The sequence below is a fragment of the Gallus gallus genome, chromosome 6 (assembly GCF_016699485.2).
Source record: "Gallus gallus isolate bGalGal1 chromosome 6, bGalGal1.mat.broiler.GRCg7b, whole genome shotgun sequence".
Lineage (NCBI taxonomy): Eukaryota > Metazoa > Chordata > Aves > Galliformes > Phasianidae > Gallus > Gallus gallus.
In genome coordinates, this window is record NC_052537.1 from 17,401,964 (window position 1) to 17,421,543 (window position 19,580).

General features: G+C 44.2%; 1 protein-coding gene across 1 annotated transcript in view; it reads right to left on the minus strand.

The window, feature by feature from the left end:
- TLL2 (tolloid-like 2) overlaps positions 1-19,580 on the minus strand; it is an 82,429-nt gene that overhangs the window by 46,858 nt on the left and 15,991 nt on the right. Inside the window, exon 2 of the mRNA XM_015288521.4 lies at positions 5,867-5,977. Coding sequence (XP_015144007.2) covers positions 5,867-5,977 — 111 coding nt within the window. The remainder of the gene's footprint in view (positions 1-5,866; positions 5,978-19,580) is intronic.

Consider the following 19,580-nt stretch of genomic DNA (forward strand, 5'->3'; position numbering starts at 1 on the left):
GGCGTGTGACCAGTTGCCAACAGGAACCTAGCCAAGAGGGAAAAACAAACATCTAACTCCAAGGGGAAAACAGAGCAAATAGTAGGGCTGCACTGCTCAGGCTGTGGTCTGGCAAGGGCCAAATAGTACATTCACCTGTTGCTTAGGACGTCCTTTAACCTGCCCTGAAGGACAAATCCTAGCAAGCTTAACAATTTGTATCAAAAAAGGTACATACACAGATGGACCTCAATAGGTCCCTTGGAATAAAGATATTCTTCTACTCACGTAAGAGGAAGCAGCCTTCATTAAAAGATTTCCCAGAGGATGCACAGACCCCATGGAGAGTTCACAGATGTGGGTTATAACACATACATAGCTATTTGCATTGTTCCTGGACAGTTATGATCAATGCAGCTCAGTTTAAGTCAGCACAACTGATAGATATGCTCCAAGGTGAAGTGAATTCACCTCTGAATCCAGCAATGTTGAAGCTACTCTGCACTAACTTAAACCGCACTGGGAGCGCAACAGTTCCATCAGAGGACTTGAAAGTAATGTGAAGCACTACCGTGGGCCTCATATCCTAAACTGCACAATCTCACTCAAAGTGGAACTGCAAAAGTCTTGTTTCTAACTGCTTTGAATGCCAAGTTTGCCACTTGAGGAGAACTCTTTTTCCCCAGCTTACAGCTAAATAATATGGCTTTTAGCGGAAGAGTTTTACTCCAGCAAAACATCCTGCAAACAATCCCAGTTCACGTGAGAATTAAAAAAACCAAAAATTCCTGGTTTGTCATGGAGGAAAAAAAAACCTAAGAGCAAGTCCTGAAAATAGGAAAAGCTTTGTGAAACAAGGTGACAGCAGGCATCCCAAAAGGCAAAACAGAAAAGCAGCCTGTTGCAGAGATGAGCCTTGTGCAGACCCAGTGAAACAGCAGAGGAGCCACCTACAGTTTTATAGCATGATCAGAATGAAGGGGCTGTGCAAGAAACCAACATGTGCCAACAAACCAAAGTTCCACTTTTATTAATAGAAGGTACAACTCTTTGCTTAATTCACCAAAGAGTAACTTCCTTGCACTAGACTCACAAATTTGATGCCAGAGCCTCTGGCCAGTCATGGCAGTCTCTGTCCCAACATCGGTTATTCAATACTTTACATGGTTCAAAGCCAATTCCCACTCTAATTTCAGTAGAATCCCTGGGATCAAATATATCCAAATTGCACCATTATCCAAAGAATCACTTATTTTAGCTCATAGAGATGCTCTGTAAATCCTTCCTGATCTGTGCGAGTGTGAAAGCTTTATCGAGGCCTTCAAGCCACGAGCATAAAAATCTCTCAGTATTAGAGGCACAGAAAACCTATTTTGAGTGTTCTTGAAAAGCATTCTTGGCAGCAGTGTGATGCAGAGTCACTGCCTCAGCAGCAAGCCCAGCACAGCGTGGTAGCAGTGAGGGCAGCCAGACTCCCATGTCTTCTCATCTGCCGAAGCCAAAGCAACAACACTGAAGTTGTCCTTCTCAGTCACAGAGGTTCCTTTCAGGACTTGAAACTGCCTCAGTGATACAGAAACCAGGGAAGACATACTGTATCAGTAAATTCCTCTTAATCCCTAAATTGCCTGAGAAGACTTAAAATGAGGTTGTTAAGATTAAATAACCACAAAACTCCCACAGTCATGGCAAGAAAAGAAAAGGTCTTCTTCCTCTTTGGCTAATGCTTTGGAAAATAAAGCAATAAAGCAAAGACAATCACTTTGCACTGGAGGATTCAGAACCTGAGTGACACTATGCAGCCTCACAGCCTGCCAGTGGCTTTTCTTGTTTTCCCCCACATTTCAAAGCCACCAATGGGCTTCCAGCAGCAAAAGAACCCTTGAAGTTAGATCCAAATTTCTTCTGAACTAAAATAGACGTTGTAAAAGCAAATACTTGCAATAAACTTCAAAAAAAACTATAAGAAACTTAAAAACTGTAAGGTCTTTTTCAAAATGATTAGGAGTCAGTGAAGCAAGGACTCACTGAGGACAGCACTCGCTGGAAGATCTTCAGGCACCTAGAACAAGGGGAAATGGTTTCAAGCTCAAAGAGGGGAAATTGAGGTTAGACATAAGGAAAAAAAAAATCTTCTATAGTGAGGGTGATGAGGCACTGGCACAGGTTGCCCAGAGATATGGTGAGTGCCCCATACCTGAGATGTTCAAGGCCAGGCTGGATCAGGCCCTGGGCAACCTGCTCTAGTTGTGCATGTCTCTGTTCATTGCAGGACTAGATGGCCTTCAGATGTCCCTTCCAACGCTAAGCATTCTATCATTTGTTTCATTATGTTTTGAACAATTTCTCTCTCTCTCCTGAGCCAAATCCTGGGGGAAATCAGCTTCAACACTGTCACGTGAGAACAACTGATTTTCATAGCAAACATGTCACGTAAACGCGAACCCACAGAAGGAGAGGCAGTGAGGCAGCTAACAAACATCTTAATGCAAAGTAATATTTTAACACCAGCCCTCCCTGTTCCTTCACATAAATAAATAAATGAAATTAATTCCTATTTGGGGCTTTTTTAAAATTATTTTTTAATGTGGCATTATATACAGTAGTAATAGGATGAATAAATGATACAGAGTGCACCGTTTGGCCTGCAGTGCCTCCTCTAGTGTAATAAGCAGCAAACAAAAACAACACAAGCAATTCTCTTAGTTTAAGAGTTAGGCTCAAAGGAGAGCAACTAATGGAGAGGGGAAAGAAATAAACACTTCTCTCCTGCTTTTGAATATCACAAGAATTATATTTCAAGTCAAAGAAAGGTCAAATGTACAACTTCAGACAACTGTTTTACGAGATCATTGATCAGAGTAAAACTAAGCTTCAGGAAAAGCACAGCTGAGGTTGAGATGTATGGTAAGGAGAACAGAAATCACACTACTGGAATTAAGTAGGAAGAAAGCACTTCAGAACAAATCTTCAGGGAAATCCTGGAAGGGTTTAAATGAGAACTGAACTAGTTGGCTGTTCTGAGCTCCCTTGTGTGTGCCTCCCAGCATTTACTCAGTGTTCATCTGTACTGTTTGCAAGTTTTGTTGTTGTTGGTTTTTACTAAATCACAGCTCAGAGTTCTAACTTAGCAGACAGAGACCAGCATGAGTAACTCAAATAATCTGCTTGGATTAAGTAAACTGCACTTAGTTGTAGACTGCCATGATGTCTCTGCCTTTCCCTCAAAAGCACTACAAAAGCATCAGAGAACGCAAGATGCTATTCACAATGCTTCCTGCATTTTTCAGCTGCCCAACCTGTGTTCTCCCCAACAACTGCTTGGAAAGAAAGCTCTTTTGGAACAAAGGAGGCTGTCCACATGAATAAGGACTATCAGGTCATATTCTGCATTCTGAAAGGATTTCAGTGCATAAAATAAGTACAGTTCTTGTGTAATACCTCCTTCTAAATGGCCTAGAGAAGGGCAATAGCTATCTTTCTAGAAAGGAGAGTTGGAATGAGAAAGCTTTCCACATCTGACAGTCTCAGCTCTCATCAGCCAAGGCACAGCTTTTACTGAAGTCATCCCTAGTTGGTTCTCCAGTGAACCTAGATACATCGCCCATACAAATGTGGAAACTTCATTCTTCCTCTGGAGCTTGACAGCTGCAGATGTTCTACACAAGCTTGTAGGGTTTACATTTATGAACAGCCCTAGAGTGTCAAATAGCACTATTTTCACCCCTCCCCCCACTCCTCTCAGCCAAACAGCATTTTCTGGGGACACAGAAAAGAATAATGCCTGGCCTAATAGCTTGTTCAGAACTGCAGCTCCCAGATACGAAGAGTCTGTGTGTATGTACATATTAAGTACTTCCTCCACTATGCAACTAATCCGATTAACAGCTTTAGGAAACTCTGAAATGTTATAATTCAAGGGGACCCACTCATAAAAGGTCTTAGACTGTTTCTGTACAGAGGTTGCATTCTTCCCACTGAAAATAAAAAAGCAAAAAGCAGGACTTTCTCCCAGGGAAGAATGGATCTCAATCCCCACCATGCTGAAGTAGACCACCCTCTTACAATTCACAAGTGTCAGGCAAGCCCCACAGGAGAAGAATCAACTATTCCTGCTCCTGTAGAGAGCCCCCTTGCAGAGCAGGTGAATACAGAGAACCCTCTATGCATGCTCTGCAGAAAGCTAAGCTTGTTATGACAGACCAGCTGGCCAGTTGTCAGCTTGCACTTCCAGAGGTTGAAAGTCAGGGAGGAGAATGAAGCCTGCCAGTGATGAGGACAGTGCCAGATGAGCACAGCATAACAACTCCCCTAATGCCCATCACATGAAGCACCACCAGGGCTTTAATTCATAAAGCCCAGTTACACAACACAAGTCATGGTTGCAAGAGACCACCATCTGCCTTACATAGTATAGACATAGGTTACAAAATTCATGCCTAGCATCAGTTATGAGTGCAAAAAAAAAGTTTCAGATTTGACAACTATAAAAACCACCACAGCAAACTGATAGAGCTGGCATTTGGCTTTGCTTCCACAGAAATGTCTTCTAACTTCTGTAGCTGACAAAGAGATATAGAAAAGATGAACAGTGCCCGTCCCACCCTACTTGGTCCTCATTCTCTGACTTACCTTCTGCTCTAAAGGCAACTGACTCCCAATAGTCTAACTCTTGAGAATACACCACACAAAACAATGTTAATAGGGTAAGTGACACAACAACACATTTACAGGAAGCAATCAGTAATAGTAAGAAATGTGCAGACCCCCCCCTGCATGGAGTTTTAGAATCAATATGAGTTTAGATTAGATCTGTTGACATTGAAGCATACACCTGCATTGGGAGACGGATGTGTCATCTTTCTTTCTGACTTATTCTAACAGGAAGCCATAGCACTGAACCCCAGAATAGGGCTTACATTTACTCTGAAACAAAAGGTAGGCAGTCACAGGGATTCAGAACCAGGTACCAGTCCTTACGAATGACACAAAATGAGCTGAGATGCACAGGTCTCAGGTGAACATGATGCCCCACTGAGCTGAGTCTCTACTCAACTTTTCACCCTACTTGTTAACCTAAGAGCACAGCAGCTGAGAGAAATAAAGGTCATCCTGACCTGACCCATCTCCAGTTCCACCAGTGTCTCTCAAAGCTCACATTCCAACTAGTTCTCCTGCCATCATAAAACGGAGTAGAGGCTACAATACTGCAGGGAGTCTCTTCACACTCTCCAAACCAGCTGCAGAGTGCTTCAGAGACTCTTAGAGATGGAGACGAATCAGAGCTTCTGACTCAAAAAACAACTCCAGTCTGGCACAAAACTGAGCATAAGAGCTGCATAGGGACAGAAGGTAACATCAGCATATATTACCCCATCTTTTGGCTCTACCAAAAAAAAAAACCACAAGGACTGTTAATCTGTATCAGTTACATCATCACTTCAAGGGTAGCCCATATGCAAGACATCAATGGGTTTTACTTAGGTTAAAAAAAACTGAAAAAAAATGCATTAACCCATCAAGATCAAAAGAAAAGAGGGGAGAACAGTAAGAGTTAAATTGAATGCCAAACTAAATGTCCCCGTTTCAACCAAATTTCTTTCCAAATTTGCAGAGGCAATTCTTCAAAAGGAAGAAACCAGTGCTGCAAATTTGAAACTCCCCCAGGCCAAACAGAAAGGCTGCATCACTGCCCTCTATGTAAATCTTGACTGTTTTTATCCAAAGAAGTGCAGAGTTGGTTCTCATTCCCAATCACATAACTAGCTTCTCTCTGTATGCATTTCCCTGCCTGTGAGAATAGGCCATGTGAATGACAAAGATCTCTTTTCCATCTGACAATAAAACCAAGGGAAAGAAGACAGTGTCACCTTTGGGCTGCCCTTACCTGAAGTGTGTCTTGCGTTGCCAGCTGAGTGCTTTGTTAAGTCAACAGTTCTGTCTATTTGAAACAGCTTCAAATCATCTTCATCTAAAGCGATATCGCCCCAAAAGGCAGCTGGAGAGAAACAAACTGCAATTAGTTTTATTTTGGAAGGAAAGCATAATTCCTATGCAGACCGTATCACACCTCCACAGACCAAAAAAAGGTAATACACAGCAGCAGTTTATAAGTACAGAGAGAAGGGACACTTGTGGAGGCTAGGTGACAGTATTTCAATTGAACCACTGTGCAGATGCACTGAAAGGAGCTTCTTAGCTGAGATGCCTTGTGTTACACTTGATTGCAGGTCTGACTCTCAACCGAGCTTTACGGTGGCGGTGTTCATTGTTCATTAAAGCCTGCAAGGGGCAGTTATGGGTATTCCCCTATAGGTAGTGTGAAGGAGAGAGCTCAGGTGCAGCTCAGATTGACAGATGTTGCATCCGCACCATCTCAGGTTAATAGTTTGCATAAAATATGACAGCCACAAACTGTCAGCCTGTGGGACCTAACGCACATGTTCATCAGACACAGTGCTAAGCTGGTCTAAATCCAAGCACAGGGCCAGCCTACCATTTCCACTTAGCTGGAGAAATGTCGTTTATTTGTCCTCTGGTGCATTAGTTACCATGACTGAAGTTCAGAGTTTTTAGTTTTGTAAAAATCCCTGAATTTCAGCCAGAAGCCACAAAAATAAAGTAAATAAAGAGATACCTCAACACTCACAGCTCAAAGAAATAAGGTTGGAAACCCATTAAGTTTCTTTTTAAAATAATAATAAAAAAAACCCTGGCAGAGTTCAGTTGACTCTGCACAGCATACAGTTCATAGTGAGAAAACGCAACTAAGTAAATGCAGATGATGAAGCAGTTGACCAAACAGAACAGACCTTTCAGAGATGACAAAGAGGTTATGAACTGAGCTGTTAAAATTCATAGTCTGTGTGGGATGAAAAAGTCAACAAAACACACTGAGTAAACAATTGGGAAATTAATTCCTGGTAAAGCTCAAGAAAACTCAGTAAGTCAGGTAAGGAGCAATGTGGAGTTGCTCTCCGTAATAGCGACCAGATGCAATGGGATCACAACCAACATTTACATTCCTGAAAGGAAAAACCATCCCACTGCTATGCTAGCAGCATCACTGATCGAAGTAAGTTAGGCATAAGTAGCCAACAGGTTTTACTGATCAGTTTGCTCTTACTGTCATGACCAAATGAAACATGTCAAGAAGTTTGCCTGTATATCAGAAACCCACAACTGCATCTGTAGTAACTGAATTATAAAGAGTTAACTCCTATAGAGCTATGTCTCCTATGGGGCACATCCCAGCTGCCGCAAATCAACCCACCAAAGAGCTGCCATGAGCAGCTGAGCCATGGTATGAGCACAGATTCAGCTGTTTCCCTTTCCCTCTGTTTACCTGGGGTTATCTGGCCATCAGAGAGGAACGGGAGACAGGACTTTGCCTTGCAGGAGACCGACTATGGCTTTTTGCCTGTGTCTCTTCGACAGCACTACCAAAACTCAGAATATAGAAATACAGCAACAGCTCCAGAAGACTCCATAGTGCAGACAAATCTATGCACTGACACCAATTAAAGCTAGGACAGAGCCTACACAGAGGTGTAACTCAGGCTCTCTCCAATGTCTTAGCAACAAAATTCCTCATGCAGAACAAAGGAGAACATAGAATACTATCAGCTCACCACCAGCTAACAAGTCTACCATCTTGGCCGAGAGGCACACTGATTGGGAATGGCCAGTGAAAGAAACAGGGACATATTCTCCTCTGACTGCAATTTGAAGACATTTTTATCCATACAGAGAAATGACTTGCTCAGAACAATGTGGCAAAAAGCATCCCATGCCATCTGATTCTTTCTCCAGCCACATTCAGTAGGTTACTATTATATTGGCCAGATAGACACCCATTCCCCACCCTAACACAAACCAATAGTACCATTTCAATCCCAGGGTAATTTCCACCACCATAGACTCTCAGGGACCCTTTTCCATTAGCACTGCATAGTTTGTACTTACTACCTTGTCCTGAAAAACATGCCAAAGCTGTGGTATGGATTTAAAGGAACAGAATTGTTATATTTTCATTCCCAACGGAAAACAGTTTTCTCCCAACCCTAGCACAGGAATCTCTTTCTGTTACGAAGCCATGCATCATCCTGAAAGATGGCCCACTACAAAAGCCAAATTTCCCTAGCATTTATTTCCAGCTCTCTACAGTCCCAGCATGCTCAAGGGGAACCACGATTTATCACAGTCCTGAGCCAGCTAAGCAACTTTCCTCACTGGAAATCCTGGCTGAGAATGTTGCACTGCAACTTCTCCTGCGCTGTCAAAGGCTCCTTCCTAAAGGCATGCAAGCCTGAAAGACTCTTGCTTCCACCCCAATGGAGCTATCCCACAGGAAAGCACGAGCATTTTATTTTAAAGGGTCACAAGTTCAGAGACTTCTGGCAAATTAAACCTCTGAAAGCATTCCTCCTGATTTCCTTTACCAACGTCTCCTTTTTAATTTAACATGGGAGGATTTCCAAAAGAGAAAACAAAAACAAAAATTAAGATCTCCGAACAGCAGGCTAGCAAACTTGGAAACCAGTATTTCTCTTGGCAGAGCTCTCTGCAGCGTGCAGCCAGGTGCAAACTCTTAACACTCAGCGCAATGGTGTGCCAGCTTTTGTTTAAGATGATGCATTAATCGCTCCGGATAGTTAGAACAGAGCAGCCCTTATTGAGGTTGATGCAGTTAATATGAGAGAGTTTGCTTCCATGCCGGACTAGCAGTCTGCATCAACTGCTCAATGTTTAACCCCACCACTGCCCAGCATGCGCTATGGGAAAGCATTTGTTTGTTAAGGCAAAGGAGGAATAAATAAATAAATCCATCATCCAATTAAAAAAAAAGAGAAGAAGAAAGCAGCCCTGCAAGCCGTCTTCATTTTCAGAACATTTCTTCCCCAGGAGAACAGTCCACATGCTGGTGTTTGCACTGCACAGCAACCTGCCCGGGGGCCTCTGGCATGCTCTAACTCCAAAGTTACGTGGGTGCCCAGAGCACCTTCTTTCTAAAAATCACTTCTCTGCAAACCACCCCCTGGTCTTTTTCTTCCCACAGAGCTCTCAAGTACTTTCTTTCTCCCGCTTCTACTTCTTCCTACTTGTATCCTCTTCTTTCCCTAGTATTAAGTCAGAATCGGAATTCAAGGGAAAAAACTGCTGGCTCTTACGTGGGTTCAATACAAAAGTGTTTGCAACAGTTTAAAATAATACTCCACGAAACATGTTTACTCCAGTCGTTTAATGAAGTGTCCTTCCTCTATACATTTTTCCCCTTAAAGGCAACAAAGTAGAAAAAAGTACCATTACTCCTAGGAATAAGAAACCAAACAAAATGCAATATTGTGATTTGTTACAAGCAGCCTTACCTCTTCAAGTCAAAAGAGGTAGGGACAGCTGTCTGTCACCCTCACCACCATCAGTCCCAAGTTTACACAAGTATATTAAAGCCACTTAACAGAAGAACTTAACCATACTTGAAAAATATCACCCAGCATCTGTGTTTGAACTGATCTCCAGCCTCCAAACCAAGGTTAGGAGCAAAACTTTCACCCATTTACCTGTCCTGATTTCTTGCAGGAAAGCTCCATTCCAGCACCAGAAGATCAGTATAGAGTCCATAGATTTACCCTGATGACAGGAAGCTACAAAGCAGTTGGCCTCTGGACACCATGGGAGACCACAGGAATTTTGAAGCACCCCTCAGGAACAGCTGTGATAGATTCATAGAAAAAGCAACCTTGGAAATAGGCATGTTCTGCCTGCCTGGAAAACTCCCTCCATCCCACTCCTCCTCAGAGAGGGTCTCACTGGCTGAAGCTTTGATTATGTAATGACATGTTTTAGGTGCTGAGTAGGATGTGAACCTAGATTGAGGACTATACTATACAAGCTGATTCAAAGGAACCCTCTTTCTGTGGGGACAGAAGCACACTAAGTTAGCCTATGCTATCAGCTCAAGGATCTTTTCTGAACTCGCAGCCAGTTGGCACAGCTCATGCTAACAGACTTTTATTTCAGTTTCTCTATGTAGTTTTAACACATTTTTGCTGGAAAGACTTCACTCTTGCCTGGCGGATTTCCTGAAGCGCAGTATAGCAACAAGCATAGAAAACAAGTAGCAGTGTGAATCCAAACAGGTGTCTCACATTTGTTTCAGCAGTGTTCATGACTCAACCTCAGTTTCCGGTGGTGTTCACAACCTCTCTGTGTAGATCATAGCTGAGCTCCCAAGAAGGAATGCCTCATGATTGACTACCTGAGCATGCGAATCAGTACAAAACATCCAAGGAAGAAGCACTTGCACAGGTAACCTCGGCACCTCCAATTTTGTGGCCAGAGGGATGCAGCAGTCAGGTAACCCGAGGAACAGGCTCAATTGTCACTCAAGTGATGAGCCACACCAGCTGTTTGTGACACAAAGTGCAATCAAAGGATGTGGTCTGAACACATCCCTGAGATAATCATGCATGCACGTGTAGGGGATAGTGTTTATCCCCATCCAAATCTCTTCTCCATAATCTGTGTAATGGAAAGATCCTACGGCACCAGCTCCTGTTGTTCCAGAAGTGAGTGCACCGTGCCAGAGTAGTGCAAGGGAAAGCCAGCATCCCACCTCATCAACAAGAGCTATAGGCAAGGAGTGCTGGCTGCACATACAGGTGGGTTATTCTATGACTATCCATGCACTAGCAAAAGCCTGCAAGTTATTTCTCAGCATTTGCTGATGCTTCCCAACCTGACAGGTCTGAGTGCTAGAGATTTAGTTTTCAGGGCTGGCCACACTTTCATTAGGGCTCCTGCACTCTAGCAATAAATAAATCAACAGATCAAAGTGAATTTCCAGCACATTCATTTCTCTTTCTTCTCATGCACTGACATGCAAGTCTGTTGTTGCTGAATCACCAGCAGATAAAAGGAACCAGTAAGGCAGTATTCTGCGATGTGCTGAGAAAGATTCATACCTTAAAGAAGAAAATCAGATTCCCCTGTGCAAAGTAACAACTGTGTCATAAAAGAGAAAAGCCTCAAAATAAGGCAGTAATCAGTGAAAGAGAAAAAGATCCTAAACTCACACTTCAGAAATAAGGCCAGATCATGAGCCACAGGAGAATGGGAAACAAGCAACAACAGCAATAATTAAGAGAAAAGTATCAAGAGTACCATATTAAGCCATTATGCTTCAATCTGGATCAGTCTGTTTCTCCTCAGAAGGAACAATCAGAAGTTTGCCATTGGCCAACCTTGAGGATAACCTGGCACGAAGGTTCTACTGCAAACAAGCCCACATAGCAAAGGTGCCTACAGCCAGCCTGCTGTCTGGCACAAGTATGGTTCTCCAGCAAGAGAGACTCGATAATTCACTGCTCAGTAAGCAGAATATTCCCTGCCCAAGGATCACATTTCAGAGTCTCAGTTTGTGGAATAACATCTAACACAGCCCACTTCTAAACTACAACAAACATTTCAAGAACATCAAAACGCTGTGGGAATCAGAGTTTGATGCCCTATTCAGACTTCTGCAGAAATCTGAACTAAGTCACCTCACGTAGCGTGCCCACAGCACCCTCTCTTGGGAGGTTATCCGCAAGAGACAGCGTTTACATTCAATGAAAGGTGACAAACCGATAACACACACACACTTCAGGCTTGAATTTGTTCAAAGCTGCAAGCACATGTGTGAGCTTACATAACATTTGGCTTTAAGGAACAACTCATTCTCTTGGCTGAGTGCTGCCTTATTTTAACTGGGAACTGAAAAAAAAATCAGTGGCACGAGTAATACTGCCTGTCATAATCAGGTTAGGAGAAAGACTTTTTCTTTGTAATATTCATAACTCTCCTACTACTCTGGGCTGCTTCCTCACTCAAGGTCTCCATCTTTTGCACACCTCCATGGCAGTCACTTCTGCCCAGTAATGTGTGAAACCATTCCTGGTACGTGGAGCGATGCAGAATGGCATTTGTGAACTCAGAGCAGAAAACCCACGCCACAGGCAGCAAATCAGCTCCTTTTACAGGCTCTTAAATGGTTAAACACCCATTTATTCATAAAAGTACTACGAGAGGTTGTCTGCTGTGTAATACTTCAGAGCAACTTACAGGGTTAAGGATGCTACTTTGCTGTAATGCAGCATGTAAAATCCAAGGGGTCAGCTTAGCTCAGCTTCCTTTACAGAAGGGGTTATGTGATCAGACTAACATTCTGGCTCACTGCTGTCTCCTCTAGATGACTGTGCGTGCCCCATTGCAGTGCTGACACAAGACAGCTTTGTCCATGCATATCTAAACAAATCTCCACACAAGCTGTACACAGCTTGCAGTGCACTTCTTGGCCACATTTCACATGTAGGTAGACAACAGGGCACCAGAAGGCACCATGGACACAAACAAGTGTATTTTGATCCAGTTTGTTCACCAGTGCTAACTGGCTACCTACACCTGTCAGCTGAGTGTCTGACACCTTCCTAGTCTGTACAAGACAGTGCAGGGAAACTACTTTTTAAATAGGGCTATCATTCATGGATCTGTTCAATCTCCAAGTTTAGAGGCACAAGAGGGAAAAGCAAATGGCCATTCAAAAAAGACCTTGTATCATTTTTTCCTGTAAGCCAACATCCTGGCAAGGTGCCCTTGCCAAAACAAACAAGCAGAAATTTTAAGAAGTAGAATCACGGAATACCCTGAGCTGGTAAGATCCCACGAGGATCAGCAAATCCAACTCCTGGCTCCACGCAGAACCACCCAAAATTCAAATCCTATGCCTGAGAGTACGGTTCAAATGCTGCTTGAACTCCAACAGGCTTGGGGCTGTGGCCGCTGCCCTGGGGAGCCTGTTCCAGGGTCTGACCATCCTTTCCTAACAAACATTTTCCTAACCCAACCTGAACCTCCCACAATGCAGCTTCACGTTGCAGCAGATAGACAAGAAGTCTACGGTCCAGCTATCAGCATTCCCGGCCAAAAATCTACGCTTCGTGGTGCATACAGCTCTCAGCCATGGTGGAAGTAGAAACCAGGAACCAAAACCATCAACAGAAAAATGCTTTTTGTTTTCTGATCCTAAACGATGGTCTCCAAAAAGAGCATAGTGGCACTTGACAAAGGTACTACTTGACAAGAGGCAGCACCTTTCCCCTCCCTCCCTACTTCACCTTTCCCAAGCGCATATGAAATGCTCCTCACTGGAAACACAGCATAATTTCTGCTGCCCTTTAAGAGAAGGAGATGGCAAGGTTCTGGGTAATGAAATCCAAGTGTGCCTTTGTCAATTAATTATGGAGAGAGCTGTACCACACAAGCCCCATCACACACCCTCCATCATTTTTGCTGCTCGATATAACTTTAATTAATCTTTCCTTTGGCAATTTGAAGGAAGGGTGAGCACGCTGCAAACACCCACAGAGTATTAAATTGATTTCCTGTTTTACAGTCCCCTTTCCCTTCCTATTGGCCCAGCTATGATTTGTAGTCCCTCACTTAGAGGCATTTTATCCTTGCTAATATAATCCAAAGCCTCGTGCAACAACTACATCCAGAAAAGTAACACTTTGCACAGTTGATTGCTTCAGCCCAGGCGCTGTCAGTACAAAGCAGATTCACTCTTGCTCTTCCCTCCCCATACCACAACAATTCAAAACAGCCACTTTATGTCCATATCTTCAGCATTTTAACTTACATCACCGACATTTTTGTTCTAAGAAACTCAGCCATCTTGGTCCCCATACTTTTCTGCCTGCCATTCATAGCAGCACACTTTAGTTACCAAAGTGCTAAGGCAAAACACATTCCACCAGCAAACACAACCTCCTGCCTGAGGTACCGGGCTGATCTTTTAACTTCAGATAACTAGACCTACAATCAGAGCATAGGAACACCAAGATCAGCTAAGCTTCCCAACAGATACACCTACCAAGAGACACACCGCCCCACACTGGACTTGCAGGCCTGAAAGCAGTATCCTTGTCAGGAAATGCACACTAGTCCACAAGGCAAGTCTGGGTTAGGAAAAGGACAGGCAAGTGTAGTTTCACTTCACAGCTATAAAACAAGTTCTTTTCAAAACCCCTTCTTTCCACCCTGTAGGGGACATAGGCTCTGGTTTTCAGAGACATCTCAGCAGTCAACCATCTTCCAACACTTGTCAAGAAGCATTCAAAAGACTCAGTAACTACACATGCATTTGGTCAGAATTGACTCAGTCTCATAAAGAGCACACATCTCTTCTGCTCCGGACTCACATGCAAAGGCCATCAGATTCTTGCTGAGCACATACACCCAGAGCAGGAGAAAGACCCCAGCACACGTAGACAGGTGCTCAAAGCTGCAGGGTGAGAAGCTCTGCCCAAAGGCTGTCCCTCTCATCTGGATCAGGAGCAAGTGGAAAATCTGACTGCTGTATGATTCCACAAAGGGTGCTCTCAAGCTCACTGGAGAAGGCAGGAATGGGGCAGAGAGTTGAGTCTTGTGGTCACAATGGAAACAAGTCCACAAGGGCAGGCATGGGGACTGTATGCCTGCAGTTTCTGATTCAGGTGTGACAATGAGAGTTTCAGGATAGAGGCCAGGAACACAGTCCACATTTCAAAGATGAACTGCTGTCTTGAGGTTCAGGTCCTTGTTCAACAATACTTTCTTGGTACTATGGGTCAGCAGAAGACCTTTACCTAAAGCCACTGCATACTCCTCACCAGCTGTCCCACAGAACAAAGACTTGCTGAACCTTTCAGCCATCACCTCCAGCCTTCTGGGAGGAATCAATCTAGGTCAGCTCTTCTCTTCAGGTAACTCTCCCATCATGGGAGTTGCTCTGGATTCATTCTTTCAAACGAAGCTGAGGAACAACAACCTTAGAGATGCAGATGAAAAATTAAAACTGCTGCAATCCTAAACTTCACTTGGAGTAATTCAACAGCTAAGCTTTTTCTCCCATTAAAGTCATCTTACCAGCCATGACTACAACACAAAGTGAACCATCACAACTCATTTAAACTGTATTATTTGAGGATAGATGTTGTTCTTCAGGTGGCAGATTTTGTTGCAGAAACTGCCCTCTTCCCCAATGCATTAAGTGTTTTCACCTGGCTGGAGCCCCAAGCAATGCAGCTGGGGAAAAGGTGATCCTAAGCAGGAAATACACACATACACACACACAAGCTCATAACAAAAATGAACAGGAACAGAGCCATTAGGTAAGCTATAACCTGAAAAAAAAGGAAGGTAAAACTTCAGCCCCTCCGGAGCAAACTTAAAGACTGGCCAACAATTTCTAACCACAGGGCTGGATAAAAGGGGGTAGTTCATGATAGATCACATCTATTCACAGGCTAGACAAGGAAAGCAAACACTGCCTCATTTTACTCATTGTTCTTTATCCACCAACACCAGGAGAGGAGTGTTGTGGCACTGTTGGAAAAAAAGCAAAGAAGTGGACAGGAGGTAAGAAAGAAATGGGAACTACTTATGGAGGACAGCTAATTTGAGCTGTTTACAGACTTCCCCTGTGAGCATGGGGATGGAAGGGTGGCAGGGAGTTGGTTTCAGCCATTAAAAGTACAACGTGAGAATCCATTAATTTTTCCATAGAAACAATGTCATCATAGAAGCGAGACAAATCTGATCAGTCATGCAAATGTGCTGATGTTACATTCTCAGGCCTGGGCGGAGAATTTTGGTTGCCAAAAAACACAACAATGAAGAGATCAGAATGAGATTAGCAACCAGAGAACGGCATTGTGGGAGCATGGGATGTATACCCCAAATCACTCCCTGACCACACTGGAGTTTATTTCCTAAGCCACACATAGGTGTCTGAGCAGAACAGAACAAACAAACAAAAAGCAGTTCTTGTATGAGATCTCAGGAAATGGGCAAACGGCACATTCCAAATGCCAACCAGGAAGGACCTTCACAGAGCACTGAGCTCTCCCCAGGGAGCGGAGCGCTTGGCACCCCCACAGCACTGGGATTCTCACAAGCTATGAAATCACAGGGCCACGAACAAGCAAGCAGTTATAACAGACAAAACAAGTGACTCTGTATTGTAGCTGAACCCAGAAGAACACCCAACACCACGAGTTTAGAAAAGAAATCAAGCAAGTTGGCCACATAAGACACCAGCACCGTCCCAGGCATGTGTCGAGCTAAGATACAAGATGAAACATGGCACTTATGCTGCACTAATAAGGGACAAGCCACAAGAAAAATACTTCTTCCCTTCCCAACAGCAACAACCCATGAGGAGAGACCAACAGATTTTATCTCCTTCCCTCCCTTTTCCCTTTAAAATAGAACTGTACAAACACCCCTCAGAGGGAGATACCACACACAGAATATCATAGCAGCACCCCAAGCAGGTAGAGTAGAAACCGCTCACCCTGACAGCAGAGCACAGCCCTTCCTCATGAAGAATCGAGCCACTGTCCTGGACTGGCTTCACCACAAGGATTGAGGGGTTAAAAACATGCAAAATGAAGCGCTCCACCCCCTGCAACACGCAAAACATTACTAGAGCAATGCGTGTGACAAAGATGCTTCCTGATAAGTCTCACCACTAGCAAAAACAGGTCAAACAAGTGCAGGAACTAAACGAGGAGGAGGGCTCAAAGCACAGGAGATGTTTCACCTCGGTTTGCCCACAACCCAAAACATCAACATTCGCCAGACAGAAGACATCAAACAACTGTTGGGTTCACTTCTTAAGTTTAAGAAGTGCAATGTTGTAACACGATGGAAAGCACAGCAACTATAGCAAAGTAGCAAGGTGCTAGGCTGCAGCAAGCCAGGACTGCTCAAACGCAACAGCTGTGAGCACAGAAACAAACAAAAGAAGTTGCTTACCTTCAGGAGGCCCCAAGTACACAGGAATCTCTAAAAAAATACCCTCACATCCACTGCCAACCCTTAAATGAGGTCTGTAAGGGGTGGATCCTGGCTCCACCCCTTCCGGCCACTCAGGTACATTGCATGCAGCTGAGCTCCCCGCGGCTGGCCCTGCTTTCCCACCAGGTGCTCAATCACTGCTTCAAGCCGGGACTCAGCGTTTCTGCTACAAGAACACATTGTTTCTACATTTGGACATGTTTACCACCTGTGCTGCAGTGAATTCTAGGCACCTGTTCGCAGATGCTTTGTTTCAGCCCCAAGCTAAGCTAGAGGAGAACCTAGGAAAGTTCTCCTTGTGCTGACAAGGAAAGATGGTTTTCCTTGTGCTTTCCATGTCAGAAAGGTCAGACCACTCAGTGCAACCCCATGGCTTGCTGCAGTGGCACACCCCAACACACCTTAGTCAGGGCTCACATCACAGCAGTGGCAGCAAATGGCCAACATTTGTGAGGCTGTGGCCCAGGGAGCTCTGCACAGCTTACATTTCAGAGGAGGGACCGGAAAGAATAAAGTCCAGTGATCACAATTAAGAAAAAAAGAAAGAGAAAAAAAGAAGAGAGAGAAACCACCACTAGCAAAGCTTTGAAGGATATGAAGGAACGCAGTTCTCTTGCAACTGTCTGGTGACACTGTAAGCACCAAAGCCTAATGACTTTGAAAACCGAGGCATCTGTAGGTAATTTAACATCTGCCTAGGCTGCCCACTGCCCTGGACAGCCCGATCCATGCCTGCCCCACTCTGGGGAAGAACCGTTCCCACACCCCCAGCTGCCCCTCCCCTGACACAGCTCCGTGCCGTTCCCTCAGCCCCGTCGCTGTCACATAGATAACGTCAGCGCTCTATATTCAAAGCCATTTCATCCTGTTTCAGCCACACACACCACAGTGAGCACGAAGGGCTGTGTAGCAACGCAATCCTCCCAGTATATAGAACTCCACAAGTTCACAGGCCGTCACAGCTCCAGTTGGAGGCATCACTTTTGGGTGCACTTTCTCCCTATATGAAATTCCTATCAGGATTCAAAAGCCGCAGCAGTTCTGCTTTCTTCAACAAGGTCTCATGTCCCTCTAATTACTAATCACTGCACCAGCAGTGAGCAATCAGGAAAGCAATGAAGGATCAAGTGCTATTACATCTATTCATCTTATTTACGCAGTAGGTGCCGGTGAGAAGTTGGTCTTTATCAATATACATCCTGTAACGTTCGGTTCTGTTTCACTTCAAGCACTTAACTACACGTGGGTGAGGACGTGCTTGCCACTCACCAAGCCAGCCAGATGCACCCTTCACTCGCTCAAACATAAATTACAAAAGCCTGCTCAAGAACATGCATCTGTTTCACGTATGGCTCATACAGCTAATTTAAACAGTTTCCATATGTTGCCCAAAAACTGTGACCGAATGCCACTTACACATAAATGGGGAGATTGTCTGGATTCCACAGAGAAAGGTTTCATCGTGCAGCTCTGAGCAACAGCTCCTTTGTTCCTAGGTCTGCCTGGGCTCCCCCAGTGCCCTCTCCTTGGAATGCTGCTGACCGGTCTAAATGCTGCCTCCTGCCGGGGTCCCAGCCCTGCAGCATCGTGTTTGCAGGCTCACAGATAGAAGACCTTGGGAAAGACCTGTAATGAACACCTGAGCATGTGAAGGCCTGCCAAGTCACACAGTGCAACCATCCCCTGTTCCTGGTTCCACAGAATTGAGTTACTCTTAGGACAGGCATGTCTTTTGCCCAGTTGTCATCCAGATGTTACCACAGACATGAGGCTGCAGCTCTTAGGACTCCCTGAAGCACAGATGATGCTCTCATACCCTATGTATCTTAGACATGCACGCTTCAATATTTTGCTGTACATCTGAAATTGCCTTCTCGCTTTTATTGCATCCATTGTGGCTTCCCACTCTGTTCCATTCTGGCAACAGCATATTCCATCTAGACCACATTCGAACTAACAGTCTGTAGTCAGGTGGATCAGAAGCCTGAGCAGATAGGTAAGGACTTCACTCAGGGTTACTGCTCTTCTAAAAGTAGATCCAGTCGGGGAAGGAGACAATAAATATCTCCATTTGGAAATGCAGAGGATGCTATCAGAAGAATTAAAAAAAAAAGAAAGAAAGAAAGGGGAAAGAACATAGATGACAGTATTTTGCTTGTTAATAAAGGTTTGTTATACGTTCAGTCTAAGAAAAGTGAATTGCAGAATTTGCACCCATTGGAATAAAGCACTGCACTGCAAAGTGTGTCACATTTCTCTAGACAAAGCTTGGTGAATCAGGCGTCAAATACACATCCCAAAGAGTCATCCAAAGGTATGTTTCCTGGGATGTCCTGAAGAAGCAACACATTGTTTTCCCACAGAATTCAAAGAAGAGCTGGACGTGCCAGCCCCATACACAAGACACAGCATCTGCTGCTGGCCGGCACTCAGGTACTACAGTTACCTTCCCTCTCAAGGCTGAAGGGTGTCAAGGCTCTGCCATTTCAAAAGGGAGTCATGCTTCAGAAAACCAAGCAACCTCAGCTCATTTGCACACTGTGCTGTTTCCCACTGCCCAAGGCAAGGAGATTCATCAAAACTATCCTACTCCTACACCTAGTGGCCGTCCTGAAACATCTCCTCTCTTTTAGGGGAAACTGCTGGGGATGAGACACAGTTAACTGAAAGTCCTCTCAAATCTGACATAGGTTGAAGCACATGAAAAATTACTCATGCAA